This window comes from Perna viridis, chromosome 14 (assembly GCF_037379345.1).
Source record: "Perna viridis isolate PV_CMFRI_1.1 ecotype Kerala chromosome 14, ASM3737934v1, whole genome shotgun sequence".
Classification (NCBI taxonomy): Eukaryota; Metazoa; Mollusca; class Bivalvia; order Mytilida; family Mytilidae; genus Perna; species Perna viridis.
This window is the reverse complement of record NC_142458.1, coordinates 3,856,182-3,879,301: the sequence shown is the minus strand read 5'-3', so window position 1 is coordinate 3,879,301 and position 23,120 is coordinate 3,856,182. Positions and strand designations below refer to the sequence as shown.

The window sequence follows — 23,120 nt, the reverse complement described above, 5'->3', positions numbered from 1 at the left end:
ATCTCCAAGTCTGAGTTTTCTCTTTGGTGTGGGGTTCAGTATAACATATGATAACACATCCTGTACTTACACTATATCTCCCAGTCTGAGTTTTCTCTTTGGTGTGGCATTTAGTATAACATACGATAACACATCCTGTACTTACACTATATCTCCCAGTCTGAGTTTTCTCTTTGGTGTGGCATTTAGTATAACATATGATAACACATCCTGTACTTACACTATATCTCCCAGTCTCAGTTTTCTCTTTGGTGTGGGGTCCAGTATAACATACATCACATCCTGTACTTACACTATATCTCCCAGTCTGAGTTTTCTCTTTGGTGTGGGGTTCAGTATAACATACATCACATCCTGTACTTACACTATAGGCTAAAAACCACTAATTCCACTTCCCATAGGCTTCTATGCTAATTTCACAATATTCAATGGCTTCTCTGGACTTTACCTTAACTTTAACCTGCAGATGACTATATATCAGCATGATCCTACATATGTCAGCTCAAAATCCTCAGAATGGCATGTGGGGTTAGCAGACTTGCAGTGCAGTACTGGTCACCGGAAGTGAAGGGTCTATAAATAGCATGGGAAATCCCAGTGTTTTCACAAGATAGGGGTACATTTAAAAATCATTATGGAGATTAGGCTTCACATCACAAGAAGCAAAATGCACCTATAAAATGTACAGAAATGTTTTTCCTTTCAGAAACTGTTTAAACTTTTTAAATGAAATGAGAACTTTTTTCACAGCACTATGAGGAACAGGGGTAATTTCTGCGTAGGACTATTTTTGCGTACGTTCCAAATGCTCATTGGTTGAATTGGTGGTCTGTAACCTATATCTCCCAGTTTGAGTTTTCTTTTTGGTGTGGGGTTCAGTATAACATATGATAACACATCCTGTACTTACACTATATCTCCCAGTCTGAGTTTTCTTTTTGGTGTGGGGTTCAGTATAACATATGATAACACATCCTGTACTTACACTATATCTCCCAGTCTCAGTTTTCTCTTTGGTGTGGGGTCCAGTATAATATATGATAACACATCCTGTACTTACACTATATCTCCCAGTCTCAGTTTTCTCTTTGGTGTGGGGTTCAGTATAACATATATCACATCCTGTACTTACACTATATCTCCCAGTCTGAGTTTTCTCTTTGGTGTGGGGTTCAGTATAACATATGATAACACATCCTGTACTTACACTATATCTCCCAGTCTGAGTTTTCTCTTTGGTGTGGGGTTCAGTATAACATATGATAACACATCCTATACTTACACTATATCTCCCAGTCTGAGTTTTCTCTTTGGTGTGGTGTTCAGTATAACATATAACACATCCTGTACTTACACTATATCTGCCAGTCTGAGTTTTCTCTTTGGTGTGGCATTTAGTATAACATATGATAACACATCCTGTACTTACACTATATCTCCCAGTCTGAGTTTTCTCTTTGGTGTAGGGTTCAGTATAACATATATCACATCCTGTACTTACACTATATCTCCCAGTCTGAGTTTTCTCTTTGGTGTGGTGTTCAGTATAACATATGATAACACATCCTGTACTTACACTATATCTCCCAGTCTGAGTTTTCTCTTTGGTGTGGGGTTCAGTATAACTTATGATAACACATCCTGTACTTACACTATATCTCCCAGTCTGAGTTTTCTCTTTGGTGTAGGGTTCAGTATAACATATATCACATCCTGTACTTACACTATATCTCCCAGTCTCAGTTTTCTCTTTGGTTTGGGGTTCAGTATAACATATGATATCACATCCTGTACTTACACTATATCTCCCAGTCTGAGTTTTCTTTTTGGTGTGGGGTTCAGTATAACATATGATAACACATCCTGTACTTACACTATATCTCCCAGTCTCAGTTTTCTCTTTGGTGTGGGGTCCAGTATAATATATGATAACACATCCTGTACTTACACTATATCTCCCAGTCTCAGTTTTCTCTTTGGTGTGGGGTTCAGTATAACATATATCACATCCTGTACTTACACTATATCTCCCAGTCTGAGTTTTCTCTTTGGTGTGGGGTTCAGTATAACATATGATAACACATCCTGTACTTACACTATATCTCCCAGTCTGAGTTTTCTCTTTGGTGTGGGGTTCAGTATAACATATGATAACACATCCTATACTTACACTATATCTCCCAGTCTGAGTTTTCTCTTTGGTGTGGTGTTCAGTATAACATATAACACATCCTGTACTTACACTATATCTGCCAGTCTGAGTTTTCTCTTTGGTGTGGCATTTAGTATAACATATGATAACACATCCTGTACTTACACTATATCTCCCAGTCTGAGTTTTCTCTTTGGTGTAGGGTTCAGTATAACATATATCACATCCTGTACTTACACTATATCTCCCAGTCTGAGTTTTCTCTTTGGTGTGGTGTTCAGTATAACATATGATAACACATCCTGTACTTACACTATATCTCCCAGTCTGAGTTTTCTCTTTGGTGTGGGGTTCAGTATAACTTATGATAACACATCCTGTACTTACACTATATCTCCCAGTCTGAGTTTTCTCTTTGGTGTAGGGTTCAGTATAACATATATCACATCCTGTACTTACACTATATCTCCCAGTCTGAGTTTTCTCTTTGGTTTGGGGTTCAGTATAACATATGATATCACATCCTGTACTTACACTATATCTCCCAGTCTGAGTTTTCTCTTTGGTGTGGGGTTCAGTATAACATATGATATCACATCCTGTACTTCATCTGGAGCTAGAAAAGTATAACAAATAATATCTTGCTCTATTTAAGTAGCAGTCTTTATAAAAATCAGACAGGAGGCAATTCATGCATGTCAAAAACCCACCGAATTCAGTTTTAATTTCTTGTTCAGAAACTGTTATAGATCACAAAATCAGACCATGTTTTCCTTTTAGGGGTTGTGCTTTTGAGATAAAATTTATATATACTGTGCATGAAGTTAGCAATTTGCAAGAGTTATGGTTCTTGATTTGGTTTGATTTGGTTGATTATAGTGGGAGGTTAAAGTGTAGTTGTCTTAAAAGAACAGATCAAAATACAGAAAAGACACATTAAAATATAGCATATGTAGACCAAACAACTGTTGACTAATCCATGAGTTTTTCTACACCATGAATCACCTTACAATAGGCAGTGTCTGAATTTTATCTGAACTGGTACTTAATAAGAAATTTCTACTCTGTTATAAAAATCACTAAGAACTAGTGTTTTGCACTTAACAAAATATGAATTTTAAGGTTACTATAAAACAAAATTTGTGAAACCATGCATCTCTTGTGTACTTATTTAGAAACGTTCATTATTTATTATCCCATACATAAGATTCATAGAAACTTAAAAATACTTAAATTCAAGGAATTTTTATTTCTGGTATTATTTTTTAAAGAAAGAATTAGCATTTGTCTTTATTGTAAGTTTTTGTTAGCTTTAAAAACGAAATATAATCAAACTAACTGTAATCATTAGGATTTAATCCAAGGTTTTTAAGACGATTTCTGATGAGATCTCCTATGTCAGAATGTTCAGTATCTTTCCCAAGGAATGGTTGTTTTGGAAATGATGGTCGGACACATTTTTTTCTGAATGACTGGTTGTTGGATCCACTGTCTTTCCCATCCTGTTAAAGTAATTAGAGTTATTCATTATTGTGTTTTTACTTTCAGACAAATCATTAAATCCTTCACTTTCTAATCCTTGCTCAACAAATAGTATTGTATATCAGATTCGGTGACAGTATTATGGTTCGTACTGATTCTGTTCGTGATTCACTGAGAGTGTAACTGTTGCTACAGTCATTCTGTATGTGGTTCGATGATAGTATTATGGTTCATACAGATTTTTTGATAGTACGAATATCATCAATGTAAGTTAAAACATCTGACAAAACCAAATAAACAATAAAACTTGTACAGCTGGTAAATAAGCCATGCATACTTTACATTCACCACATGTATAACTAGATATCATTGAGATGGAATCCATCTCGGTGGGTTCCTTGAAGTAAAAATCCTCTACATTAGCCATGCTTAGCAAATTCAATTAATCATGCAAAAGTCATTACAGTCAACACATAAACAGTTGTGCAAAATACAATAGGTAAGGTCAAAGGTCACCAACCATAGTTGGTGACACATCATATTTAGATGATCTTCCCACATGCCAAATATCAAAAGCCTACATCAAAAGACAAACAAATTACAGTCTGGACACCAGTTTGTCACTGAAAAAACAGGAATTTGACATTGAGGTTAATATTCAAGGTCATATGCCACTATCCATGGAACGCGACACATTGTTTTTAGGTCATCTACACACATGCAAGATATCAAACCCACATCAAAAGACAAATAGTTACAGCCAAGACATGAATTTGTAACGGAAGAAAGGACAGACAGAGAAATCACTATAGGACGACTGCCTCTTTTTATTTATCCCTAATTATGATCATTATAAACTAGGTATTATTTGGAATTATTTTGGATTTAAGAAAATAAGTGAAAAAAATATTTTTTTAAAACTTACCCCTACTTAACAGGGTTAGTCATGCCATCATTAAGAAGAGGGGTTAGTAAGTTTTCTTGACTTTTGATATCCTACTAAACCTACCCATTAGCCATGCTGGCATGACTAACCCCCTTAGTTAGGGTTAGTTTCATACATTTATTTTTGGTTATTTTCTTAATTCCAAAATAATTCCTAATTCAAACAATACTTTGTTTATACAGTACTTCTATCTATTAACACCGAGCAGCCTATCAGCCAAGCACTGTTAAGTTTCTAAATCTATCACTAAATGAGGACTAAATATAGAAGCTATAACATCATAAGTTAAAACAAAACACAGCTACCTTCTTACAAAGGTACTGATAAATTAAAAGGTCAATTGTTCCAGAACAATTGAAAGGTCTTTCCCACCAATTCCCGACAACTGTCATGTTCATGGGAAATGACCTTTACCTCACAACTAATGGCTTATTGTGTTCTAGCTTGTAGAATAGCTCGATCGACAGTATTTATTTCTTGTGTATATTTAAAAGGCGAGGTTTTTGACAATTGTTAAAATTTCAAAATAGTTCTGATTCTTATAAGAAAGATGAATTCTGTAGTAACTGTGTTGTAATAAACTATTTTTCCTGTCAATTTCATCAATACAATTAGTTGAGAACAAAATGAACTTGTGACTTTCATGAAAATAGATAAATTCAAAGGGAGATAATTATAAAGTATTTCAAAGCAAAAGGTCTCAATTGTCACTTCCAGGTCAAATGGCCACTCCTCTATGAAGTACTAAAACACACTTAACATAGAATTATCCATTGTAAAGGTATTATTTGAGTATGTATTGAACAAATGTGGTCAAAATAAAACTCACATTGTAAACCCTAAATTCGTACTTTTAAGTCTCTACAAAAGTATGAGTATTGTGTATAAGTGTGAATAATGTGCCTCCATTGTGTAAGTTGGAACAACAATGTCAGAACAAAGTGACTTTACAAAATTACTGTACAATAACTGTTTAAATATTTTGATAACCAAGAAGTCGGTCTCTGTTTAAGGCAACTAAAAGAGTCAATGTAAATTGATTCAGTACATGAGTACTCTGATTTTCCTAATTTAATGACAATTGAAAATAATTAATACATGTTTATTTATCGTGATATTCTCGCTATGCTGTTGTTTAAATGTTAGGCCATACATGGGGTTGTTTTGCATTTAAAGATCTTAAATAGTGGTTTTTTACTGATAAAAAGCTGGACATCCCGATTTAGGTCCAAGCCACTTTTTGAAAAATGTATTGGAAGTATACTTTTAAAGACAGTTTTCAGAAACTAACATTCACGCATGTATTAATATTATTTACTTATTGTCTTTATCCAGATGCATTTTTTAGATTATTTTATTAAAAAAATGCATTAATTACGGTAAGTACTGTTGTTTTCAATGTGTGCACCAATTTTCAAAGAGAGAGGTGATTTTCAATAACCAAAACCGACAAAGACACCACTATAGGAATTGGTTGTATACGAATATAGTTCTAAATTTCGGTGGAGAATTTTCCTATATAGATACATATTTAGACAGTAAATACCGTGTTACCAGTAGTTATAACTCATACAATAAAGACTTAAAGAAAAAAACTACAGCAAAAAAGTGCCTCATAGAGATTCAGAAATGACCATACAAATGAGGTAAAATATCTTGTCAAAGTTGGACTAAGAACCAAAAAATACAAAAACATACTGCAAATCATTTAAGATCAACAGTGAAGGTCCCAAGTCTATACGACTTACGGTTTAAAAGTTTAGTGACCAACCGAACAATTTCATTTTAGGTCGCGAAATCGCATAACCAGGGAAATCTCAAATCTTTTGGAAACTTTGTCAAATGGTACTGCCCTGGGTTTCTAAAAAATATGGAGCTTTCAGTTTGTGTGTATCTAAAACAGTTTCAGAAATTTTAGCAAAATTAGTTTTTCCGCTATGGGGCAGATAACTCTGGACCGACAAAAGATCATGTCTCACAGGGTGAATTCCAAAGTCCCCTGTCAGATTGCAAAAGATTGTCAAAATCTTGTCGTGATACGTTCAGCCAAAACTTTGGCAAAATGCCTGGTGGAAAAAAAAAAAAAATAATAATCAGAAGAAATACAAGAAGGTCTTCCCATCGAAATGGGAAAAACCTTAAAAAAATTTGTCGAAAAGGGCTTATATTGGTTACTCGAAGGAAAATATGGTATCCTGGAGTCAATACGACAAAAAAAATGCAATTTTTGAAAATGTTGTGAATCGGTGTATTTTCACCAATTTCTGAAAATCGTCAAATTTGACCTGAAGTATGCATTGTGGCATATCATTAGATGTGGAACCATGCTTCTAAATTGATTGGAAGTAGTTTGAGTTGTCTATCTTGAACCATATTGGCAAAAATGGCAAAAAATAATTTTTGACCCAGTTTTTCACCATTAAAACAAATGACCTTGACTTTTGACCTTTGACCTTGGTATTTTTAGATAGCATTTATGCTCCTGATCAAGAATATATGTGGTTTCTATGTATTTTTATTTGAAACAAATGGAAAAAATTGACAGTTCCTATCAAAATAGCATAAAAAATCAGTTTTTTGGCCATAACTCCTACAGTTTTGAAAATGCTGAATAAAAACCTATACTTTTCTAGTAGAACTTGTTATTCTGAACATATTTGGCTTCTACAGTAGACCTCTATCTGTAACGGTTTGTGATATATTGGTAAAAAACTGCAAAAATCACCAAAAATACCAGTTTTTGGGCTATAACGTCAAAATGCTTCATCGAAACGCTTAGAACTCTCATAACTTTTGAACATATAATCAAGATGCATATTTTTCATGTTCATCATTTTCTTCTATCTGTTACCAATTTCAAGTTTGAATGGGAACAAGGCCAAGGTCAAATTTTAAAGTGACCTTTGACCTTCACATTTTTAAACACACAACATATCATCTATGATCAACAGTGAAGGTCCCAAGTCTATACGACTTACGGTTTAAAAGTTTAGTGACCAACCGAACAAATTCATTTAAGGTCGTGAAATCGCGTAAACAGGGAAACCTCTAATCTTTTGGAAACTTTGTCAAATAGTACAGCCCTGGGTTTCTAAAAAATATGGAGCTTTCGGTTTGTGTGTATCTAAAACAGTTTCAGAAATTTTAGCAAAATTAGTTTTTCCGCTACGGGGCAGATAACTCTGGACCGACAAATGATCACGTCTCACAGGGTGAATTCCAAAGTCCCCTGTCAGATTGCAAAAGATTGTCAAAATGTTGTCGTGATACGTTCAGCCAAAACTTTGGCAAAATGCCTGGCGGAAAAAAAAAAGAATAATAATAATAATCAGAAGAAATACAAGAAGGTCTTCCCATTGAAATGGGAAAGACCTTAATTAAGTGTATTTCTGAACATGTTTAAGCAAAATTTGAGAGTGATTTTTTTACTCTTAAAAATCCTACTTTAAGTAAAAGAATTCGCTCATTAAGGAGGTAGACCTAGGGCAGGGGACATAACTATTGAAATAAATGATATGTTTGAATCATATTCAATTCACCAATGCCTATCAAGCTTTCATTTGAATCAGAATGAAATCAATCCATGTTTCTTTGATGCTTACATGAGATTGATGTAAATTGCTGAATACAAACATCCTAATGATTTTTAAGAGTTGTTTCCCTTACCCTAGGTCTACCTCCTTAAGTGTATCAATGTCCATATACTGTATCACAGAAAATTTTGTACTTTGTAAACTAGTGAATTTACTAGTGCAGCATTGTCTAAAAAAGACAACATTAAATTTTATAATTAAAAGGATTTGCTAAACAAACTGTACACTTAAAGGGCATTTGCTTAAAAATATCATTTTTATGGAATACTTAAAAGAAATACATGTATCAACCAAGGCCCAGGTCAAAATCTCTTTTGAAGTGTTCAATAAAACATGACATTGCAAAAAATAAGCTACCATAATTGTTTTATTACCGGTATATTTTTATGTAGAACTTTTAAGAATTCCATAAAATGTATCCAGCTTTTATTTTATGTACCATAATTGTTCTTGGTATTTTTTTTAAATAGGGGATAAATTTGGGTAAATACCTATTAGTGATTAATTGAAATTGAATGTGATTCTAGTAAAGGGGTAAATTCACTACCAATAATTTCAGGCCTACTATTTTTCTGAAGTTTCAATTTACTATAAGAAATTTTCTATTTGCCTATTCCAAAGCTAAAATATTATCTGAATACTAATATACAGAAAATACAAGCTGTTGTGTCATAATTTTGCCACAAGGCGGACACAAAACTCTGTTTTCTACAGTTTTCAAAAAATTTCCACTAAAATGAGAGAACTGATTTTAATATTTTCTGAACAAACAAAGAAAATAATTATATAATAAATATAAACACCCGGCATCAGCTCTGCAATATCACTTCTAATCAAAACATCACAGGTGTGTCACAAATACATTATTTACATGGTAACTATAGAATATGAAATAAGTATGACATATACTGCATCCCATTGATTAAGCAATACTATATTCTGGGTAGAATGTTGCATTGCATTTTATGAAATTCATATAAAAGCCCAAACAATTTATGATTTAAGTGTCAGTCCCTGTAAGAATTGGGCAGTAGGTGAAACATGGTATGAAAAAACCCATCATTTTGATAGTATGATTTGACTAGTTGCACTATAAGAATCAAGGAAAACAGAAAAGATTTTCCATATCATGCTGGACCATTAAGTTACAATTTCACTGAAATACACTGAAAATGAACATTTCAAGGGCAGATAACTCTATTGAAAAATTTCTGAGCAAAGCCAGTGATGCAGAGATCAAATAATGATAATTTCAAATAGAGAAAGCATCCTTGAGTGATATTTTTTAGTCAGATCAGTGGGGTTTTGACATGCATGTTCTGATTTTTCCCATTTTGCCTGATTCTTACAAATACTTACACTTAAAAAATGCAAGTGACAAACTTTAGAAAATATAGATTATGACCTTCACAAAATAATCTGATTATAATCAGTATGTGCAGTGTCTCAGTAAACCTAAAACTATTCTATCACTAGCTTCTGGGATTAGATAGGGTTTTGGAGAAAAGAAATGCTTTGCAGAGCACAGCTAGATACGCCCACATAGGTTGAAAACTGAATACATGTGACCACAAAATTCAACCTTGATACAGAAAAAAACCCATAAAAATCAAAAAGGACCTTACATTGAATAAATTCCAATTGAACAAAGTTTCATGAAAACTGAATGAAGTCCCCCCTCTTTTATTTGAAAAAGTCCAAACACTAAAAAAAAAAAGAAAATCAGAAATTCAGAAATTTTTTAACAATTGAAATGTCTCAAAACTCTAATCTTAAAATTGAAAGGGAGCATACAACAATAAATACTAACAATTCACCAAAATTTCAATGATAAAGCTGCAAAGGTTTTTGAGCTAAAGTCTGAAAACAGAAAATCATCCCATTTTTGCACAAATAAAGACCCATTACTCAAAAATGAAAAATCAGAAATTTATGCGCAAAATTTTGAAAGGGAGATTTCACATCAATAAAAACAAATCATTGAAGTTACACCAAATTTTTGAGTTATTGTGGACAGACAGTTGCAATGACACACACAAGTATACCATAATATGTTCTGTCTAAATAGATGGGCATATACTTAATAATAAAAAGACGACCAAAAAAATACAACATAAAAGGAAAGAAATTGTACAGTAGTCTCTAATTTCAAACATCTCACTGACTATTTATAGAAATATTCAAAACCTGAATAAAAAGATATCTTGTCAATTGTCAAAATTAATTGTCAAAATTGTCAAAAATAAAATGCAAGAGCACTAAGTTATTAACAGTACCGGTAATACTACTCTGGTGTAATGGTAAACTAATCTAAGGGTTTATAGCAAATGTTCAGTCAGATTTAAAGTGCTATTAATAATTAAGTGTTTTTTTCTCCTACCAACTTAAAGAGTTCCTTCATAGCAATCTGTGGTTCATGTGTATACAAATCCTGAAAATCAAGTCAATATAGATATAGAAAACCAGGAAATACACACCATGATTCATCACGATCATTCAAATGTTGGACTAGAAAGCTTCAATCGTAATAAAACAAAGCAGTAATCAGAAAAGAGACAGAATACGCAGCCAAAATACTAAACACACTAAGTAGGTAATTAAAATGCTTCATTTTCAAAATGCATGTATAAGAGCACACCAATCATAAAAATCTTTAAGAAAGTTATGATATACATGTATCTTACAGTCAACTTGACATGTTCTTACAAAAATATATTGACCCTTTATCTCTATGGTCAACCATGACTGTACAGAAATAGCACACTCTGCCAAGCTTGTTTTTAAGAAAAAGTTCAGGTAACAAATGTAAAACTGAAGCGATAAAATCTATAAATAGCAAATGAATTTTCTTTGGTCTTATATTGTTTTTGTAAATAAGTCACACTTCCATAATATTAAATAATGAGCTTTTCACCATTTTACTCACATTAGTCTGAGATTTCTCTGTTCTATAAATAGCAAAAGGTATTTCCCCAGTTGTAGTAGCAACACCATGATATAGCTCACCGTAAGTAGGGTACTGTGCTAATGTCACTCCCTTTATACGAATCTGTAATCAACATGTACAGTAAAGAAATTATATCTCACATCCTGGTACCAGTAATTAAAAGTAATATGTGTATAGTTCTTACACAGCAATTACAGCAAGTTGAAAATGACTGGTTCTGATTTCAATACAAATAATAGGATAGCTACCAGTTCCTCTCTGAAAATTCAAGAATAAATGAAAAAGTTGATTGACTGTATGTAGCTCTCTGATAATCTACTAATTGTTATGTGAGTTAGTAGAAGCATTATCAGAGTGGTTTTATTAGATAGATTTTCTGTGTCATATAATAAGATGGACTTGAAGCAAGTCTATACAAATCTGTGTAAGCTGCTGAGTAATTTAAATAGCTCTCTAGGTAGAAATCTGCCCTACAATATACCTAATTGTCCTATTTCACCTGCTTAGAATTTAGAACCAGTCATTTTCAACTTGCTGTAAAAGAAACAAGAAAGTAATTAAATGCAACATGTGTATACCAGTAGTTATCAAATGTAATATGTATAATACAGTAATTAAATGTATCAGTATACAAACTAATGTAACACATGTATTTATCAATGTTTAATGACTGTTTCAAGTACTTGAATGCATGTGTATAGTAAATGTCATATATACAGTAGTTATTTAATGCAGGTCTACATGTTCTATGAGGTCAACAATGTTACATATAGTAATTAAGAACTTTGATTCAAAAATTTTGCACAGAAGAAAATGATTAAGGTTTGTAAATATCTGTTGTGTTCAGTCATAGTTTAATGGCTTCAAGTTTTTGGGCTTATTTTAACTAAAGAATACATAATTTGTCCTCAAAAAGACATTGTCCAGATTTCAGAACTTACACTACAGAGATGTTCAGATTTCAGACAGAACTTACACTACAGAGATGTCCAGATTTTAGACAGGATTTACACTAGAGAGATGTCCAGATTTTAGACAGGACTTACACTAGAGACTTGTTCAGATTTCAGATGGAACTTACACTAGAGAGATGTCCAGATTTTTCCTCAGCATCAATGCCCAACAGAAGTCTAACAAATGTTATGAGATAACCTTTCACAAATGTCTGAAATAATAACAATTTTGTGATGAGAAAATTTATATAATTATGTTCATATATATACTGTAAATCAACTGATTTTCATGTTTCTGCTAGAACATTTATTCAATTTAACATCTATCTTTTTTTTTCACAAGAAAAATAATGATTAAAATGGTTAATGTAATTATAACTGATGGAGTAGACATTAGGGTTCTGTTTTGGTTTTTCTTCCATGATGGGGGAAGTTTTAATGAAAACAGCACCCTTGAAAAATAATTAAAATCTCATGCAATTCTTATCCCATCCAATCGGAAAAAAATATAATTTCCAAGAATACTTGTAAGTTAATTATAAAGAAAGCAGGTTCTAAAATGAGCAACCGCAATAAATAACAAAATAATCAATAAAAGTCAGTATACCTGGTACAAGAGACTGTCAAGCATGCTAGCACTGAACACCTGGCCGGAGGCAAATGGCAGTCGGAATATATGGGATAGTGCTGAACTCATACCACCACTGAGTTTCTCAAAAACAAAACACAGAAGTTACAGACATTAGAGTAGCAAGCATATCATCAGTAAGTTTATCAAAAAAAAACAATAAAAAACAAAAAAACAAAAAAACACAGAGGTTACAGGAATTATAGTGTCAAGCCTAACCCACTTATAATCAGCAGAAATAGTCACACAGAAAATAAGAACATGTGTCACTCATATTTGGTTATACCATAATGTCAGATGTCACTTATAATGTCAAACCAATTAAATCTGCATATAACAAACAGGGTAATTATGTAATATGTAAGATCATGCCAAGATCCCTATATCAGTAGGCTTATTATCATCATATTTATTCTTTGACATTTTTTATCATATGATAAATCATTCCTTCCAATTAAGTATAAGTGTTTGTAAGAATCAGACAAAATGGGAAAAATCAGAAACATTCATGTCAAAAACCCACTGATCTGACAATGTAATATCAATCAAGGATACTTTATCTATTTGAAAATAACACTTTTTAATCTCCGCATCACTGGCTTTGTTCAGAAATTTTCCAACAGAATGTCTGAAAAATGAGGTTTTTGACAGAGTTATCTGCCCTTGTAATGTTCATTTTCAGTGCATTTCAATGATATTGTAACTCAATGGTCCAGCATGATATGGAAAATCTTATCTGTTTTCCTTGAATCTGATGGTGCAACTAGTCAAATTACACTATCAAAATGATGGTTTTTTTTCATACCACTTGAATCTGATGGTGCAACTAGTCAAATTACACTATCAAAATGATGGTTTTTTTTCATACCATGTTTCATTCATTGCCTGATTCTTCCCAGGAAAGACACTTAATTATTATAAATCATTTAACAAATGCTATGTATGAGATCCCAATAAGAAACTATTATAGGTAAAGCATTCAATCAAAATACTCATGTACTGAATCAATCAAAAAAGTATAATATCTGACGGCAGATCTTCATGCTTCTGAATGAACAATTTAAATTTATTTTCTAATGGGAAAAATAACATGCTACATGGGACACAACCAGATACTACCATTGAGTTTAAATCTGAACAGTTGAGACAATTATTAACATAATATTCAAGTTATTGTCAGGGAAGAAAATTTCTGTGGTCTATGATTTCATCAACACCACCATCATTCATGTTAACACTGCTATACTATCTACTAACACAAACTATAAAAACTGTAAGCAATGCTCACTAATTTGATAACCCACTCCCTCATTTCACAACATGCACCTTTTATCCTCTGTATTAATTTGGATCAAAATCTAGAATAGGAGGTGCATAATGGGAACATGTAATAATGAATCTGTGAAGTTTTCAATACCATTCAGTGGTGTAGAAGGAGTAACTGATGAGAGATGGGTCACTTCTGTATAATGGAAGGAAGTAAGAACGGACAGACACCCCATCACTATAAATTTCCACAAACAAAGTGGGTATAAAAAGAATAAAATACTTCATACAAATTTATTTCATATTGACATGTATATACAACATGATAAAATAGAATTCTTGTCTTCTACCCTAAAATACTCATATGGTCCATCTGTTTTTAAATGTTTGAACCTAGTATTCCCTCCTACTTCATATTATATGTACCTTTTCCATCCTAGACACATATTTGTTGTACTCATTATTGGCCTGGAACTGCATGAATCTGATGTTTGTTGCCTGGCTTAGCTCTGTGATGATGTTAGTATGGGGAAACATTCTATACAATAGATACAAATATATTGTGTATTATCAAAAAATCTACTTGCAATAATTGTACATGGTTGTAAAAAAAAACTATTATTGAATGTCTATATAAATGTACAATGTATCTGTGTATTTAAAAATTATAAATATTGTTTGGTCACTATTCCTGTGAGCCTGTGATTTGTAAAATAAAATACTTGATCTTTGAACTTTGTATTGTATTATGTGGAGATAACATCTAAATAATCTTTTCTTTAAAACAGAAAAAAAAATCACAAAGCATGTTAATGTAATATATAATGAGAATAGGTATGGTGTAGATGTAAAAGAGACAGCTACTACTGTCTGTGACAGTCTTGCTTGAGTATTGTCTGAACAAATACCACTGTCTGTGATAGAGTCTTACTTCTTACTTGAGTATTGTCTACCACTGTCTGTGGCAAGGTCTTACTTGAGCATTGTCTGAACAGCTACTATTATCTGTGACAGTCTTACTTGAGTATTGTCTGAAAGGCTACTACTGTCTCTGACAGTCTTACTTGGGTATTGTCTGAACAGCTACTACTGTCTGTGGCAAGGTCTTACTTGAGTATTGTCCGTCTGTGAAAGAGTCTTACTAGAGTATTGCCTGTCTGTGACAAAGTCCTACTTGAGCATTGTCTGAACAGCTACTATTGTCTGTGACAGAGTCTAACTTGAGTATTATCTGAAATGCTACTACTGTCTGTGACAGAGTCTTACTTGAGTATTATCTGAAATGCTACTACTGTCTGTGACAGAGTCTTACTTGAGTATTGTCTGAACAGCTACTATTGCCTGTGACAGAGTCTTACTTGAGTATTGTCTGAACAGCTACTATTGCCTGTGACAGAGTCTTATTTGAGTATTGTCTGAACAGCTTCTACTGTCTGTGCAAAGGTCTTACTTGAGTATTGTCTGAAAAGCTACTATTGTCTGTGACAGTCTTACTTGAGTATTGTCTGAACAGCTACTACTGTCTGTGGCAAGGTCTTACTTGAGCATTGTCTGAACAGCTACTATTGTCTGTGACAGTCTTACTTGAGTATTATTTGAAAGGCTACTACTGTCTTTGACAGTCTTACTTGAGTATTGTCTGAACAGCTACTACTGTCTGTAACAGAATCTTACTTGAGCAGTCTGAACAGATACTATTATCTGTGACAGAGTCTTAATTGAGTATTGTCTGAACAGCTACCATTGTCTGTGACAGTCTTATTTGAGTAATGTCTGAACAGGTATTACTGTCTGTGGAAAGGTCTTACTTGAGTATTGTCTGAAAAGCTACTATTGTCTGTGACAGTCTTACTTTAAAAAATGTCCGAACAGCTACTACTGTCTGTGACAGAGTCTAACTTGAGTATTGTCTGAACAGCTACTATTGTCTGTGACAGAGTCTAACTTGAGTATTGTCTGAACAGCTATTATTGTCTGTGACAGAGTCTAACTTGAGTATTGTCTGAACAGCTACCACTGTCTGTGGCAAGGTCTTACATGAGTATTGTCCATCTGTGACAGAGTCCTACTTGAGCATTGTCTGAACAGCTACTATTGTATGTGACAGAGTCTAACTTGAGTATTGTCTGAACAGCTACCACTGTCTGTGGCAAGGTCTTACTTGAGTATTGTCTGTCTGTGACAGAGTCTTACTTGAATATTGTCTGTCTGTAACAGAGTCTTACTTGAGTATTGTCTGAACGGCTACTATTGTCTGTGAATCTACCATTGTCTCTTCCATATCCCCAAGAGATTCTTTGTTTACTATCACAAAATGGCTGACTTTATGTATCCCAGCTAACAACAGGTCATCCAAGCTAGAAGTATGTATAAAATAGTTATTAATGGGATTCATAGTGTTTTATTATTTGAGATTGAAACAAGACCAATCCATGTCTATGTCACCATCATATATCTGTCACATAATTATCCTTAATAGGTATAAAGAAACATTTACCAAAGGTCTCCATAATAGGAGGTAAACATCTGCAATTCGTATATAATCACTGTTCAAAGTTTGAATAATATAGGTTTAAAAAAAGTAGGTTCCATTCATAACATAAGGGACAAATAGTTCGACATGCTAAGAATATAGGAATAAAACAATTAATCAAATCTTCATAATAGGAGGTGAACATCTTCAATATATGTTTTATCACTGTGCAAAGTTTGAATAATATTGGTTTCATTTTTTTTTAGTTACAGATTATACAAAGTAAGTACAGTTCACAGAATTAAGTGACCAAAAATTGAAACACTCTAACATAGGGCTGTTCCATATGAAATAACTTCATTCATATCCTTAATTCCTCATTAAGAGGAGGTAGACCTAAGGTAAGGGACACAACTCTTATAAATCATTGGAATGTTTGTATTCAGCATTTTACATCAACCTCATATAAGCATCAAAGTAACATAGGCTTGTTGAAATTGAATATGATACAAACATATCTGATTTCAAGAGTTATTTCCCTTACTCTAAGTTTACCTCCTTAAACTTTATATTTCGTCAAGAGACCTGAATACCCTATCATACATAAAGAATAAAAGTGACTTCTCCACAGCCCTCATATATTTCACTGGAACAGCCTATCCTAAAAATGTAGGGAAAAAATGAGTTGATTGCACTATGTATATAAACTCAGTGCAAAGTTTGAATAATATTGTTGAATACTTTTTAATTTACAAATTACATGAAGCAGGTACTGACTAACCATGAAAGATGAACGCCCGGCACACATACAGGTACTGACTAACCATGAAAGATGAACGCCCAGCACACATACAGGTACTGACTAACCATGAAAGATGAACGCCCGGCACACATACAGGTACTGATTAACCATGAAAGATGAACACCCGGCACACATACAGGTACTGACCATGAAAGATGAACGCCCGGCACACATACAGGTACTGACTAACCATGAAAGATGAACGTCTGGCACACATACAGGTACTGACTAACCATGAAAGATGAATGCCCGGCACACATACAGGTACTGACTAACCATGAAAGATGAACGCCCGGCACACATACAGGTACTGACTAACCATGAAAGATGAACACCTGGCACACATACAGGTACTGACTAACCATGAAAGATGAATGCCCGGCACACATACAGGTACTGACAATGAAAGATGAACACAAGTAGCTATCTGACCTGCTTACATCTTACACACAGGTAAAAATTGGAGAATCTTAACTTAATTATACAATTTCTGATTCAACTGATGCAAATTTCCTTCAGTTCCTGTGTATGGAGTTTTAATATCACACAGAGCTCAGCACATGGAGTTATATACAGATTATTTTCTAACTTGATTAATGTTTAAAAAAAAGGCTTATGTTGTTGCAGAACTCAAGTCAACACTTTATATATCGGCAAAGGGTTAAAATTAAGAACTTGTTGATCATCATAGTGTAGCCATCCCCACCATGAGAACAAATCTGGTCACCATGTTATAGTTCCCCGCCTACATTTCAGTCTAGATCTGACATTATATGGTAGGTGATTATAAAACAGGACAATTACCCTACTGGTGAACTTGGTCAAAATTACTCCAGGATTTTAGTGGAGCTCGAGTTCATTTCTTCTTTAGTTTCTGTGTGTACTACTTAAATAAATTTGTGTTATTCATGGTGTCTGCTGACCAAAGAAAACTTGTAAGCTTATGAACAGATGAACAGACAGACCAAGCCTCCTGTTACCTTGTTATCTTTCCCTGCATCCAGTATACCATGGGGAACTCACAGATTGTCTCTAGAAATAAATCTTCTGGTCTGAAACGGAGAAATAAATTGAATTAGGTTTTTGTATAAACATCTGAATATTGTGTATCTTAGAACTGATCCATGTAATAATCAGGCAGACACAATGAAACATCAAATAACTGCCTACTACTGAAATACATTCAATATTCATAACAGAAACAATAACTATTTAAGTAATTTGGGTTTGTAGTAACGAAACAAAATTATTTTTTATTTGATTCTTTCCACAATATTAAACTTAAACCTTCCATTTACAGAAATATTTCGTTGCAGCACAAACACTACATCATCATGCTTACAGTGAAAGGGATAATTAACTTTTACCAGAAAGTTTATAAATAGTACTCACTCTTCCTCTAGTAGCAGCACAATAGGGCTAAGAAGATGCATGCCGATGTAATGTGACCGTAAAGGGACCAGAAAGTTGTGAATACCACAGGACGCTTTGTGAGCAGCCATAATAATCAGCTGGTTCTTCCATCGAGAATCTTTGGCATTCTTGTATGTACAGTGTTCACAGTCCTATAATAATACGTAAAAAATCTCTGAAAAGTCAAACAATATCCAACTCTATGCTTGAGTGATTCTGATGCGAAATAATCCATCTTTGTCATATTAGGACAGAAATACTGTCAAACTTCATTCGTATGAACTCAAATTACTAAAACTCCTAGGATTTCTCAAACATATTTTAAAGACCAAAAATGTTCTCCTATATACCGGTAATCAATGTAAATAAAAATTGGAGTCTCAAACACTTGGACGTATGTTTGGGTCTGTTTAAAAACCAGGCATGGGGTGATTCATCAAATCTCAAGATAATCACAGAAACCGTTCAAATACATTTGTTACAACCTAAAAACAACTCTTACTGTGTTAGTTTAACCTGGATCTGCTATACTGTGAAATATTTATGGACTAGATACAATGTACAAAATCTACTTTCCTATAGTAGAATGCAACTAAATTTTAAGTGTTTATATCTCCAGTGACCACCTTTCATTAAAACACTTATTGTCGAATACAGTTTCTATGAGGCCTACTGAAGGATTTCAAATAAAAAAAAATTGGGATTAAGAAATGCATGAATTACTAATCACAAGCTTCAATAGTTATTTCACATGTTAATAAATCTTGAGAGAATATTCCATGCCAACTTTAATCTGTCCACCATTTTGTCAGCTTGAGTAATAAAAGGTGTAAATAACTGGAGCCAGATTATTAATTAAATGGTTACATGTAATACACTCCTTGAGATGTTTAGGTTTCCAATACTAAGGATACCTAGAAGCACACTAAATGTTCACCAAACACATGATAAATGAATGCTTCTATCATGTGTTTAAATGAATGCTTCTATTGTGTGTCTAAATGAATAATAGAATACTGCTGGCATGGGTGTAAATGAACAATAACAGAATGCTGCCAGCATGGGTGTAAATGAACGATAATAAAACATTGCCAGCGTGCGTTTAAATGAACGATAATAGAACATTGCCAGTGTGGGTTTAAATGAATGATAATAGAACGCTGCCAGCGTGGGTTTCAATGAACAATAATAGAACGCTGTTAGTGTGCATTTAAATGCATGATAGACAAACAATAAAAAATTATAATGTTAAAAAAATAATGAAGAAAAAAAAATTGAATTAAATAAAAAAAAAAAAAAATGAAAAATACTAATGGCAAAAAAAAATATAAAAATAACAATTGAATAAGGAAAATAATGGACGTACAAAAATAAATGAACACTTTTATTGTGCATTCATCATTAAACAAATGCAAAAGGATATGTAAATGCACGATAAATGATGCTGGAATGCTAAAATGGGAAAGGTGAACATTTCAAGGAGTGTGTTTACGTCCTAACTTATTAGGTGATTTAAATTGAATACAGTACCCCAATTGATGCTGGAAAAAGTTTTGAAGTACCATGATGAAAGAGTTGAAGAAAATTAATTGAAAGATATCCAAAGCAGAACTCAACCTTATAAACGAAAAATTCTGGAAAACTTTGAACTTCAGTTTCTCCAATTCTCAATATTTGAATGGTCCCTTCAAGGTGGAACGACCAAGGTTGTTAATGTTTGATATAAAATAATTGAATATAATGAACCAGTCCATGTGTATATGAGTTCAATACCATTTCCCCTAAGATATTTTTCATATGTAGAGTGTTCCAAAATCTATAATAAAATGTAAAATCTTTGACATATTTTTTGAATTATTGTATTTACAATTGTGCCCCTACCCAAATCTTGATTAGATTCTTCATTTTTATTTTTGAACCTGTAAGTTATTTTTCCTTGTAGAGTCCACACTGGAAATAAGCTTCCAGACTTTCAAGGGATATTTACGGTGAATATCAACTTTGGGTCAAAATCTAATTTTTTCATGTCTGAACAACAAGTTATTTTCCAGTGTAACTTACCTCTCCCCATTTAAGACAACATTTCTTCCTTGGATTTTTCAAAATGTGACAAATGGTTCTTCTATTCCCAACATAGAGAGTGGTAGGAGGGGGACCAGTTGTAAACCTTTAATAAAGAACCAGTTGATAACAAACTTACAACTATCCTAAACAAGCAAAATTAAAGCATATCAAAATAAGTTAACTTTAATGATGACTTAAGTATCAGTCCATATAAAAGTCAGATATGGAAGACGTGATTCATGGTGTAGAACAACCCACAGAACAAACAATGCTTTTGTGGTCTACATATGCTATCTTTTTATGTGATCATAGTCTTTTCTGTATTTAGACCTGTATTTTTGAGAAAACTACTCTTTAACCTCCCACTTACATCAACCAAATCAAACCACATCAAGGGCAATAACTCTTGTAAAGTGCTTATTTCATGTACAATCTATATAAATTTTATCTCAAAAGTGCAACACCCAAATGAAAAGCTAAGACTGATTAAGTAGTCTATAGCTGTTTCTGAACAAGAAATAAAAGTGAATTTTGTAGGTTTTTGACATGCAAGAATCACCTCCTGTCTGACTTTTATAAAGACTGCTACCTAAATGAAATTTCTATAAGTCTAAGTCCTGTAATAGAAAGCAAGTTTTAAAAGGCTTGAAAAGAGAAAGTATAAAATACCAGAGAGAAATTGTTCTGTTTTGGTTTTAAAACCACATATTTTTCAGTTCAATTAGTTACTTTTATTCACCCCCGGTGGTCAGACTCGACTTGCATTATATCATATACTTTTTACCAAATTTTGCAGTACAGTATTATAAACTTCCAAATCACAAATAACACTCAGGGTTCATTCCTTGTATTACACGTGGTACTTCTTGGTGCTGGATTTGGCTTCAATTTCTGGGTTATAAGCACTTTTATATTTAGATTTCAATCTTTCTATGTATGCGTTTCTAATGTGTTGCTGATAAAAGGTTATTATTTGAAATACATACACAGCATATAGAAGTTTACAATACTTATATAAGATTGTTATTTTAGTGTATAAAAAACTAGAAGGCCTGTCAAACAAGAAATAAGAGTGGTAATAGCTTGGAGTGGATGGAAGTACTGGTACTGACTTGGTCAGTATAAAGATAGAGGTAGTAGCCGGGAGTGGAGGGAAGTAATGGTACTGACTTGGTCAGTATAAAGATAGAGGTAGTAGCCGGGAGTGGAGGGAAGTACTGGTACTGACTTGGTCAGTATAAAGATAGAGGTAGTAGCCGGGAGTGGAGGGAAGTAATGGTACTGACTTGGTCAGTATAAAGATAGAGGTAGTAGCCGGGAGTGGAGGGAAGTACTGGTACTGACTTGGTCAGTATAAAGATAGAGGTAGTAGCCGGGAGTGGAGGGAAGTAATGGTACCAACTGGGTCAGTATAAAGATTAGAGGTAACAGATTGGAGTGGAGGGAAGTACTGGTACTGACTGTCAGTATAAAGGTTAGAGGTAATAGATGGGAGTGGACGGAAGTACTGGTACTGACTGTGTCAGTATACAGGTTAACTTACTCTTCCTGTCCCATATCATTGTAGATCTGTAATACTTTAGGTGCTGTTGAATCACTGTGGCAGTGTGTGTCCACCTGAGAATTAATCACATTTACATTAATATCTGTTTGAACTTCATCTTCACCGTTCTGTTCTGAGTTCCTTCGTACACGACGTGCTATTTCCTGACCCCATTGGAATGTTATTGTATTATTGAACACACTTTCTTCCTCCACATCATCGACTTCTAACTCATGCTGTAGTAGTTTCTCTAGAACCTCTGATATATGCTCTGTCAAGAGAAGATAAAGTTAAACTTAAAACTAACTATTCAACATGCCACAGACTTGAAGATAAAATTTTTAACAAACATGATTGACTACCATTTTTGTAACTATTAATTTTGAAAAAAAAATTAGCATGAGCAATTTTGGTTTACAAAGCCTCAGCCATTTCCCTTTGTGGCTCAATGTAAAAACAAACACTGATAAAAAAAGCAATCTGCACCTAAATTCTTGTGACTTTTATCATTATCTGTTTTCTGTAGATGTGGAGTTGATGTGACATCATGGCAGACTTTAGAATATTCCTCTTTAAACTCGCCGATATAGAAACAGTAGTCAGATTCTTTCAAGATGTATTCCTGTCCAGGGTTTAACTGTAGGCGTGGGTCCAGTTTAGTAATGTCCAGGACGGCCACAAGACACACTCCAAATCTGAAACACAATACCTGTTCTTTTATTTAGATTGATTTTTCGTACTTTGATCTGCAGCTATATATTCAACCCATTATTGGTCAATGATCATTCAAAGAATAACATCAGTTCATTAACCAACTGACCACTTGTATAGGTTTTGAAGTACTAACATATATCTTGT

The 23,120-nt window shown here is 33.5% G+C and overlaps 1 protein-coding gene across 8 annotated transcripts in view; it reads right to left on the bottom strand.

Annotated features, from left to right (window-relative positions):
• The window catches only part of LOC148597779 (potassium channel subfamily T member 2-like), a 64,679-nt gene that overhangs the window by 3,776 nt on the left and 37,783 nt on the right, over window positions 1-23,120 (bottom strand). For 7 of the 8 annotated variants that reach the window (XM_088561622.1, XM_088561626.1, XM_088561620.1 and 4 more), the window contains 13 exons: window positions 22,749-22,957; window positions 22,263-22,533; window positions 20,717-20,822; window positions 18,635-18,807; window positions 18,223-18,294; window positions 16,193-16,324; window positions 14,394-14,505; window positions 12,681-12,785; window positions 12,202-12,285; window positions 11,100-11,222; window positions 10,554-10,604; window positions 3,492-3,654; window positions 2,687-2,768 (listed from right to left, as the gene is read on the bottom strand). In XM_088561622.1, coding sequence (XP_088417748.1) covers window positions 2,687-2,768; window positions 3,492-3,654; window positions 10,554-10,604; window positions 11,100-11,222; window positions 12,202-12,285; window positions 12,681-12,785; window positions 14,394-14,505; window positions 16,193-16,324; window positions 18,223-18,294; window positions 18,635-18,807; window positions 20,717-20,822; window positions 22,263-22,533; window positions 22,749-22,957 — 1,683 coding nt within the window. The remainder of the gene's footprint in view (window positions 1-2,686; window positions 2,769-3,491; window positions 3,655-10,553; window positions 10,605-11,099; window positions 11,223-12,201; window positions 12,286-12,680; window positions 12,786-14,393; window positions 14,506-16,192; window positions 16,325-18,222; window positions 18,295-18,634; window positions 18,808-20,716; window positions 20,823-22,262; window positions 22,534-22,748; window positions 22,958-23,120) is intronic. The other variant, XM_088561621.1, reaches the window with a different exon arrangement.